The 10860-nt window shown below is 35.6% G+C and overlaps 1 protein-coding gene across 1 annotated transcript in view; it reads right to left on the reverse strand.

Annotated features, from left to right (window-relative positions):
* Window positions 1-1889: 1889 nt before the first annotated feature.
* ercc2 (excision repair cross-complementation group 2) overlaps window positions 1890-10860 on the reverse strand; it is a 16505-nt gene continuing 7534 nt past the window's right edge. The window contains exons 11-23 of the mRNA XM_007552452.2: window positions 10154-10322; window positions 8885-9003; window positions 8712-8781; window positions 8516-8585; window positions 7147-7248; window positions 7010-7073; window positions 5801-5922; window positions 5627-5719; window positions 5465-5537; window positions 5317-5387; window positions 4771-4914; window positions 3511-3654; window positions 1890-2367 (exon numbers count right to left, since the gene is read on the reverse strand). Coding sequence (XP_007552514.1) covers window positions 2275-2367; window positions 3511-3654; window positions 4771-4914; window positions 5317-5387; window positions 5465-5537; window positions 5627-5719; window positions 5801-5922; window positions 7010-7073; window positions 7147-7248; window positions 8516-8585; window positions 8712-8781; window positions 8885-9003; window positions 10154-10322 — 1334 coding nt within the window. The 3' untranslated portion in view covers window positions 1890-2274. The remainder of the gene's footprint in view (window positions 2368-3510; window positions 3655-4770; window positions 4915-5316; window positions 5388-5464; window positions 5538-5626; window positions 5720-5800; window positions 5923-7009; window positions 7074-7146; window positions 7249-8515; window positions 8586-8711; window positions 8782-8884; window positions 9004-10153; window positions 10323-10860) is intronic.

Consider the following 10860-nt stretch of genomic DNA (forward strand, 5'->3'; position numbering starts at 1 on the left):
GTCGAGGGCGACAGGAGATCGGATGCATCGACCAGATGAAGGAGTTAAACTTCAGCCCACCTCCTGGTTGGATGAGGGGAGTCTGAGGTCTCGTTCCCAGGACTGCCGACCGACCAGATCCTTAAGAACCTCAATAAGTTGCATCACTGGGTGAAAATTGTTTCAAACTTTTACTGGGATGAGCTAAATTTTATGTTTTTACAAGGACAGGCTCAGGCTGTGGTTGAACCAGGATTAATGTAAAAACTGTAGTAGGGGAGTAATGTTAAAATATAATCCATGGGGCCTGGATTATATAGAATATAACTATCTAAAAGGTAACTAGTGGGTGGTTTTAGTGCTTCTGTACCTCTAAGGAAAGAAAGCTGCTGGAGAGACGTCTCACTGAAAAAATATGGCGTTCCATTGGGCGATGGAGATACCAATGAATAAGGATTTATTTGTATCTCTCTACAAACTGGTCAGGAGACTGTTACTTATCCTGTTCATTAACAGTAACTGTACAAAAATGCAGGGATGACTTGCGTAATGTGAAAAGAGCAAGAATACCTACTTGGCGTGGCCTCCCACATGAAGAAATGTGGGAGAATTTGAAGAGGCCAATTAACCTGACAGTCATGTTTTTGGACTGTGTGAGGAAGCTGGAGAGAACCCAGCATGCACAGGGAGAACATGCAAACTGCATGCAGAAAGAAGAAAGACCCTGGGCCGGGAGTTGGGGATGGTTTTGGTTGTGATGTTTTTTCCTGTTTTGTCTCGATGGTTAATCATTTCAGTGACTATGATAAACCTGCTGGTTTCTCCATTCAACCCACCTCATGAAACTGATGATTTTCTCATGAAGTTTGTTTCTATGGGTAAGTCCTCTGAAATGATGCGATAACTTGAACCGTAAGGAGCGTTTTTACTGATTAATTATATCGGCTGCCATCAACTATTGTGTGGTAACTACATCTGAATATTGTTTTAAGTCTCATCACATTAAATTGTTTGACATTTCATGATTTCCCTTTATTTGTATTCAAATATAATCTTATTTTCCATTTATTTGGTGTATCATTGTGCATCTTTACACCATTTTCCTGATCCTATTTTTTATTATTTTCGGTTAAAATTTTCTAGTATCAAAATAGAGGAAATTTGCATCAGTCAAGGTTTCCCCCAGAAAACTCACTAAGCCGGGTGGTTGGGTGGCAGGGCAATCCTTCATCCCGCGACCTGCTGGGTTTTTGAGTTAAAAATATTTAAAGTTGACAGTAAATTTGAAAATATCACTTGATAATTGTGTGTTAATACCCTAACACCTGAACACCAACTATAAAGTCTGAAAAAATGCAAACATTTTAAAAAGACTTAAATAAGACACAAAACGGCTCTTTATTCACACCAACATAAAAAAGATACAATAAAAACTTTACCTTGTGAAAGTAACTCAAATAGTCCAAATTGTTTTAATGTATTTTTTCTTTCTTACCTTCTTACGTAAAGTTTCTGTTTATATTTTAGAAGGGATAAAGAGAGATGGAAAGCCCATGTTTGGATTGTTTTGCTTCTACATTTTGCACATAGGTTTGTGGTGCATTTGTATCCTGGAGAAAAGGATATAAAGCTTCAGATATCCCACAAACGAGACATTAACAATAAACATTGAGATTGTATGATTTAAACATGTTTATGTGGAAAATATTTCATTCAAATCAAGTTCCTTTATATTCAATGTGATTTTTTTTTTAATTTTAAACATGCCTGTCTTTATTTGCTGTATTTCAAATGTCTTATTTTTTGCTTTTATTGCTCTGGGATAATTTGCTTTATGTTCATAATATTGGCTAAAATTAAAATGACCAAGTCTATTCTGACCAACTGGGTCCAGATTCACCCCAAAAATGTTAAGTTTTTGTTGAGTTTTATTTAGTTACTTGAATAGTAAAGTGAAGATAAAAACAGAAACATTTTTATAGATATTAAAAAGTGTACAGTCAGAACATTAAATCTGCAGTAGTTTGAGTCTGTATGACAGACACTTTATACACAAACTCACTTTTCACCAGAATCTCTTTTTTTTTACATAACTTCAAGTTTTTAAAATTTTTCTTTGTAACAGATTCATAAAAAAAAATCCATGTTGAAAAAATGAATCAATTTACATGATCCACATGTTGATAAAGTGTTTTTAGGTGTTTGTGGGAAGGCTGGTGCAGGAATAAGGTTTCCTCCTTTGGTTTGAAATCTGGCGTTGCCATGGTGATGACATGATCCGCTGGATTCTGGGTTTTATGTCTGATGAGCCATCTGAGAGATTTTCTGCAGCATTTCCTCCGACTGCAGCTGCTCCAGAGTCAGCAGAGACAGACCCAGCTGGTCCTCCTGCAAAGACGTTTCATTTGGTCAGAGATTTATAAAGCTTACTTAAAACTAACCAAATGATTTAAAATATACTTTAATTTAATGCATTTGAAACTTTGTTTTTTTTATATTTGCTTATTATCCACTCCAGTGTCAAAAAAAGAAAGAAACCACTGTTGTCGTCAACGACTGAGTTTAAAGGATGATTAGACAGTAAGTAGGTAAGTTATTGTGCTGCTGCTACATCTCAAATAATCAGAACATGGTGAAAAAAATTATTATTTTTCTCATTTATTTCAGAAAGTTAAACATTTAAAGCATTTATTTGTTGTAATTTTGATGATTTTTGGCTCACAGAAAAAAAAAAAAATTCAGAGCATTGGGGAATTTTAATTATTAAATAACACAGATAAATATATATAAATATATTTTAAAAGTAAAAAAATTGACTTCTCAAACTCATTATGTCCTTAATTCTTTTTAGAATATTTTTGAGGTTAATCTAAAAATTTCAGATTTTCTTTTTAGCAAACTTTCAACTTTTCTAACTCATAAATTTTGAGATTAATCTGAGAAATTTTCTAAAAAAAAAAAAAAAGGAATTTTCTGTGTTTTCCAGCAAATTTTCAACTTTTCAAACTGAAAGTTTCTTGCTTTTTTCTCTAAAATATATATATTTTTTAAGTTCTCAGATTAATCTCAGAATTTCCAAATATTTTCTAGCAAATTTCCAACTTCACAAACTCAAAAATGTTTTTATTATTTTTCTACAAATTTCCTGAGTCAAATTTTCAAAGAGAAATGTCATTTCTGATAAATGTGTTTCATTTCCACTCATGAAGCTTGACAATCCTCTTAAGGCCACATTTATCCTTTTGCCTTCCACACTTTTTCCTTCCATTTAACTTTCTGATAACATATTTGGATACAGCACTCTTAATCAGCTTCTTAACTGCATTTATTTATATTTTCAAATTTACTGATATTTATTTATATTTTTGTGCAACAAAAAGTGGAGAAATTAGTAAAAAAATAACATTTCAGATCACAATAAATGATAAACAACAAACAATACAATCAATGTTAAGGTGTGACACCATGATTTTGTAAAAACTTTTTCACAATATTGTAATTTTATGGAATGTGCCTGTGGCTGGTGGTTACCTGTCTGAACGGCTGAGCCATCTGACGCAGGAAGTGCTTGGACAGCTGGACGGCTTCGTCCACGGTGAGGTTCAGGCTGCCGTCGTTGATGTGCTCCTGAATCCAACGAGGAAGTTTCCCACGTTTGTCTGATCGAGCGTATCTCTGCGAACAAAAAGCTCAAATTACTCCCAAAATCTACTGAACCAAGTTATTATTAATGAGTTTATCTAAAGCGGCCATTTTCTCTTGAATAAAGATGGCCGACCATCGTTCTATAACATGTGGGGCTCACTATTTCATAATGTGCTGACACAAAATTTTAACATTATTTTGTGTCTGATGTATTAAATACTGACTGAATAAACAGAAATGACTAAACTTAGACATTTATAAAACATAACAAAAGAGGAACTTATTAAGCTGCTGAATAGAAAAATTAAAGATGAAAAACATAAAATATGTGAAATACTTTATTCCAAGGCACTTTCCGTTTTTGCTCTTCATGTAAAAATTTAAATGTTATTAACTCACAAAAAACCAAACGAGGAGAAGCAGCATTCAGTTTCTATGCACCACAGATGTGGAACAAACTTCTAGAAAACTGTAAAACAGTTGAAACACTGGGTGCCTTTAAATCTCAACTTAAAACCCACCTGGTTAGAGTTGCTTATGGCTAAATTAGGGTTAGAGTCCCAGATAAGGACAGGGGTGAGGGTGTCATCCCCCCAGGTTGAAAAGGGGTGCGGGTTTTAATGTTTTTATCTTTTTTAATCTTTTTCTTCTTTAAAATCTTTCTCTTTCTCACTGTTTATTCAATGTCACATGCTGTTTTCTTTAATTCTGTAAAGCACTTTGAAATGCCTTACTGCTGAAATGTGCTATAAAAAAATAAAAAATCGGAGTCATCTCCTCTGCGTCTCTGTCCTCCCTTTGAACCAGATCAATAATCATTAAATCAGAAATTGGTGCTGATCCATCATGCAGCTCGGCTGAAATAACGGCATTAATTATGATAACTTTAATAAGGTTGTCAAGTGTTTTTCTAAACAGAACCACATAAAGAGCTTTTTTTAATTCTTTCATCAACGGTTCAATTGTGAGCAGTGGCGCCCTCTGCTGGACAATGATAAAACTACGACACTAAAAGATTGAACAAACACCATAAGTTCATCTATCGGAACTAATTTTAATCTAATAAACCATTAATCGTAAGTTGATTAATTCTTTGCATTCATACCATAAATCTTTTCTTTGTGTGTTTACAGTTTCGCCGCTCACCTTGTCAGCAAAGATCATGAGGCCGTAGTCCGTCTTGCCTCTGATGGCTCTGCCGACGCACTGAGCGGCGTGACGCATGGCGTCGAACGTCAGGAAGTCGTTCTCTCTGATCTGAAACTGATCCCGCAGATACTCCAGCCGAGCCTGACGGACAAAAACAGCCAACAGGGTCAGCAGGAGGAAGCTGTCACTGCCCGTCAGTCTGGGAAGGAAGATTTCCTTTTATACTAATAAAGACATGATGAAATAAATCATTTTCAAAAAATACTGCATGAAACAAGATTGTTAGTTTTGTACTTGATGTTTGAGTCCTAAACAAATATGAGAGAAAAACTTAACATCCTGCTAAACTATTCAGCTGCGTTTTCCTGGTTATATTCTTGACCTTAATGTGGAGTATGTTATTCTGAATGTGGTTTGTTTGTTTTATTCTGCGAGACAATAAAATATGTTAATATATTCTGAATCTATTCAGTTTATGTGTCAAAAATAAAATTTAGTTTATTTGAAGTTTAGTTTCAATAGTTAAGACTGAACGATTCTCACCTTCAGGATGCGGCTCTGAGTGTAAACATACGGGACTCCAAACATGATAACCGCTCGGCCAAAATGGTGAACTGAATAAACAACAAAAATAAAAGCACAATTATTTGTCCGTTGAATCCCTTTCATCGGACGGATCTGAATTACTTACCGAAGTCTATTCCTTCAGAAACCTTCCCTCGGGCCACAGAGAGCAGGATGGCCCCTCGGCCGTTCTCACACGCCTAACGAGAAACAAAATAAGAAAAAAAATCTCATCTTAGCTGCTTTAAACACTAAAAATGATTAAATAAACTCCCAGAATTCCTCTGACCTCCTGGTACTTTTCCAGAGCCATGCTGGTTTCCGCTGCGTCCTGCGTTTCGATGAAGATCAGCTTGTTTTTCTGGATGTTCTCCAGGATCCCCTGCAAACAGAAACCCGGAGCCGTTTCCTTTAGCGGACCCGTCTGGCCGCCTGAAAGCAGCACCACGTTGCCGACACCGACCTGTTCGTACCAAGACGCCACGATGTTCTCCATGTAGACGTAGCTGGTGAAAAACGCAACGATCCCGTCGGGAACGACTGCCGACATCTCCAGGAGGAGGTTGCCATAGTTACGGATCACAGCTGCAAAATGACCGCGGATCAGATCAGCGAGTTCAGGGGTGTTCAAAGTGCGGCGCGGGGGCCGTTTGTGGCCCTCGAAATGGTTCTGTGTGGACTTTGTTCACAATTCAAGAATAGCACAGATTTATTTCTCCAGACTGTTGATGGTGAAACAATTAAAATGAGTTGGAGTGAAATTTTTACTGATCAAAGAAAAAAGAAAAAGAAAATGATGCTAAACTGGGAACAAAAAGTTTGTTCAAAACAAAAACAATTGAAACTGAAAAAAAGGTTTTTCAGGTTATAAAAGTGAAGCAGATAATTTTCAAAACAAATCACACACAGAATATTTCCAGTTTCCTTGGTCCCTGAACTGAAGCAGAAAGAAAAATCTGAAACTCATAAAACAAACCTTGACCCTGATCTTTTGAATTTTTTTTCAGTTTCAAATATTTTTTTTAACATTTCATTTCCCTTAATTCAGCTTAAAAATATTTCTTTCTATTTCAAACCTTTTTTTTTTTCACATTTTTACCCCAATTTCAAATAATTTTTTAGTCTAGTTTTGTTTTCAGTTTTAAATCTTTCTTGAGTTTCAAACCTTTAATTTCAGTTTTAAAGAATTTTTTTTCAGTTTCAAATCGTTTTTCTTTTCAGCAAACTTTATGAAGCCAATATAGCTCCATATATGCAGACAATTTAGAATAAACTCAAGCAACATGCAAACTGTCCATCTTTCAATGAACAATTTTTTTCTTTCATATTAATTTGATATCACCCATTCATTAAATTAGGCTAAATAAGAATGTTTTTTAAAAAATACAACCAGAAAAAAGGAACACATCATGACCTCGAAGTCTAGAATACATTTAAAATGATTTACAGGAACTTTCGATCAGGTAAATACGTTTCATTAAGATATCGTCTATGTAGTTTGTTTTTATAGTACTGTTGTTTTTGCATTTCTCAAAGAAAAAGAAGTTATTTTTGTTGCCCACGATTTCTTCTACTTCACACTGAGAGTCACTTCACAGTTTTGGCACCAGTTCCAAAACTTTGGACGGCTACATGTTAAAAATAAAATAAAACGGAACATATAGAAGCTCACCGAAATCCTCTCTCGTCTCGAACTTTGAGCTCAGAGCTACTTGGTCGTTTCCTCGGCCGACAATCTGTGCAAAAACAAAACATCATCAGGAGATGGAAGACAAAATGGCCACCGAGTGTGAATGAAGTGTTGCAGACCAGAGGACAGAGGCAGGTTCGTGCAAGCGTCATGGTGAAGGACGCCATGGTAACGGGTCGAAAGTCGAGGATGCGGGGGTAGATGTCCAACGGAGAGAGAGTCTGACGGGAGAACGGAGGGAGAAAACAGTTTAATTACTCAGAATACAGCTTTAATAAAAAAAAAACAATTCTGCATGTTTATATTTTAAATTAAGTTGAAAAGGATTCACACAGTAACATTCACTCTTTAAATATTTTCAAGATAAACTTTGAGATAAAAACAATACAAATGAACTAAAAAAGGACATTTTCAATTCACTAATATGTGATATCATTTAATACAGATATTAATAATGATGTCCTGTGACAGTATTCTATAACAACTAAAATATAACAAACTTTTATGTTTTGAAATGTCACACCTTCCAAGAACAAAGCATTAATTTAACAAAAATTCCCCCAATTTCAATTGTTTGACATATAAAACATAAGATGATCAGTAAGTCACTGAGTCATTAGAAGTAATAAATATTCATTACATTGAAACAATCCAAATAATTCACGTTCAAGTAAATGAGCTTCCTGCTCAAATTAAATGCTTAAATATAAAATACAAAGAAACTTACAAAAAGTGTAAAAAAAACAAAAAACACAACAAAAAACAGGGAAAGTTTAGTCTGATTTATTATGCAAAACTCATTTCTTTCACATTTTTGTATTTCTATTTGTTTCTCTACTGCTTTGAAAAACAGAAGCTAAAAAACTAAAAACACCCAGCCGTTTTTTTGCCAGTAAGTTAATGAATACATTTTGATTTTTGATGTCTGGAAAACATCAAAAAACAACTGAGCTGTTACCCAGCTCAGTCCCCATAGAATGTGGGGAATGAGCCCAGCACTGTTACCAAGCAACGTTAACCCCGTTACCTAGCAACCCCAGCTAAGCCCAGTACTGTTACCAAGCAACGCTAACCCCGTTACCTAGCAACCCCAGCTAAGACCAGGACTGTTACCAAGCAACGCTAACCACTTTACCTAGCAACCCTCGGCAGCTTTGGTAACTATTTGACCAAAAACATGAAAACTTTAGTCTGATTTAACTAAATTTGTCTGACTTTTTATTAGGTGTATGAAAATATCCGGTTCCTGCTGTAAACAACATTTTCCAAATTTAGGCTTTTGATCAAGAATTAGATTGAACTTTATTACAAAACTTTGCAGTTTGAATATCAACCAGTTTGACTGATTTATACAGAAATGAAGCACTTTCAAAACCTAAAAATTCAAGCACCCGTAGGAACCCGGGATAGGGTTAGGGTTAGGGGTAACCCTAACCCTTATTCCCGGAATGGAATAAAGAAGTTTGGGGAGGAAAAAGAGAGACGCACCCCTGAGGTGATGACGACCGACTGGAACCTCTGAAAAACAGGTTTGATGGCGATAGACGGGTCCATGCAGCTGGAAAACAGGGAGAGAACCGGGCCAAAAAGCAGGGATGCTAACAATTAACTTACAATAATCAATCAATGGTTTATTAAATTAAGTTTAATAAACCCTTAATGTTTCCTGTTAATTCTTTCCCACCTGAAGTGCAGCACAGGGTTGGCGATGGTTGGAGTTCTGTCCTCAAAAGGTTCGATGATGATGGTAAAACCTTTACAAGGAGAAATCTCTTAAAACTGAAGATCTGTGCAGCACGCCTTACTAAAACAAGTTTACTGAAGGAATAAGAGGTTTGGTCAGGAGCCTTTTGGGACCTTGGCTGTAGGTGCTGACAAGAGTCGCAAAGTTGGAGATGAGCGTAACGGCTGAAAAGTCTGCGATGTCTGCGATCTCCAGAGTTCGCAGCAACGACTGCAGCCTCTCTGCGCAGAACCTGCAGCCACACAGTGGAGAAAACGACGCTAAATATACAAATACATGCCAGTTATCCTGACAGTGTGACGCTTCCTCAGCTAAGCTAGTCGGTTAACATTAGAACCAACAAGAGGTGAATGCTTTGCACTGAAGAGAAGTTTGACTTTGATATATTTACAAGTTACTTCCAGAACCATGTTCAAGTAAAAAGGTTTTACTGTTTAATACAATTTAATTTGTAAAATTGATGTAATCGACAAAACGTAAAATTATTTGCAGGTCTGGCTACTCAGAGGAATAAAATATTTTAAAGTGATTAAATATAAATATGAAATTCCACCTTTCCAAATCTCAATATTTTAGAAAAACTCTGAAATTTTCGAGGTTTTCTACAAAATTTGTGAGATTAATTTCAAAATTTAAGAGTTTTTTTTCTAAACCATTATAGACATTATAAACTCATAAATATTTTTCCCAAAAATTTCTGAATAATCTCAAAATTTCTGAGTTTTTTTTCTAGCAAGTTTTCAGCTTTTCAAACTGAATTTTTTGTTTTTTCTAGCAAATTTCTCAGTTTAATCTCTAAATTTCTATTTTTTTTTCTAGCAAACCTTCAACTTCTCAAATTCAGAACATTTCTGACATTAATCTCAACATTTCTGAGAAGTTTGCCAGAAATGGACTTAAACATCTTCAATGGCCCTAATACATCATAATAATTGCATAAACAGAAGAAATAACATTTCTGATGTTTTTTCTAAAAAAAAAAAACAAAAAAAAAAACATCATTACTTTAAATTTATCAAGATGAAAAATAACGATTGTCATACGATGTTGATCTTTTAACACATCGGTATCATTCCTATGAGTAAAACTGGAAAGATATTTGATTGTTTTTGTCATGGTGCCACACAGGATTGAGTGGAGTTTAAATGTAAATGTCACCAGTTGGTGTCAAAATATCCTAAATATCGGCCATAGCAATATCAGCTATCAAAATCAGTCCTAATTTTTATATCAGTGCAATTGAAGCATTTCTATTCAACTCTATATGAGTAATAAGACGAAGCAATGGTTACATTTATTCTTAGCCGTTTAATATTTCTGCAGATCGCTCTGAGTTAGTAAGTTTATTTTTAAACCGTCCTGTGCAGAGAAACGAGGATGACCTGAGAGGCTTTCTGTCGATGCAGACTTTGTCGAAGATGTCTTTCAGGAACTGCGGGGCGCTCTCCTGGACGACGTGCTGCACCCGCAGCCGGGCCTTCAGGTACTCCAGGAAACGCCGCAGGAAGCCGACAAAGTGTTCGGCCGTACGGATCGAACCGGGAACGGCCTCTACAGAGAGGAAGAGAGGAAAACAAGCAGTTCGCTTTACAAACACAATCTGATCACCGCAAAGCAGAAAACTGGAAACAGAGAAATAATCGGAGTTCCTCAGAGTTTGTTGTAAAGATTTTCAGGAAGATAAAGACCAGAATTTGAAAATAAGCTGGTCTAATGAATAGGACATCAAGTTTTAATTAATATTTTTTAATGCATTGCAATGTTATTGTTTCTACATGAAAACCATCTTATATGTCATTAAGTTTATTATTTAAGCATGTATTTGTTTGTCAGTGGGTTTTCATGGTATTTGAACGTTAGATGTTCAGCAGACCACAGTAGAAATGTCCACTGTAAGTTTATATTGACCTTTTAATTTATAAAACATAACAAAACAGATGAAGACTCAGAACACAAGCATAAAAATGTGTAAAGTATATAGACATTTAAATATGTCTATATACAAAAAGATTAACTTGTATGAGAGTAAAGTGTGAAGCGGCTGGGATGAGGCTCAGTGCCTCCAAATCCGAGGCCATGGTCTTGAGCC

This window comes from Poecilia formosa, unplaced genomic scaffold (assembly GCF_000485575.1).
Source record: "Poecilia formosa unplaced genomic scaffold, Poecilia_formosa-5.1.2 Scaffold48, whole genome shotgun sequence".
Taxonomy (NCBI): Eukaryota; Metazoa; Chordata; class Actinopteri; order Cyprinodontiformes; family Poeciliidae; genus Poecilia; species Poecilia formosa.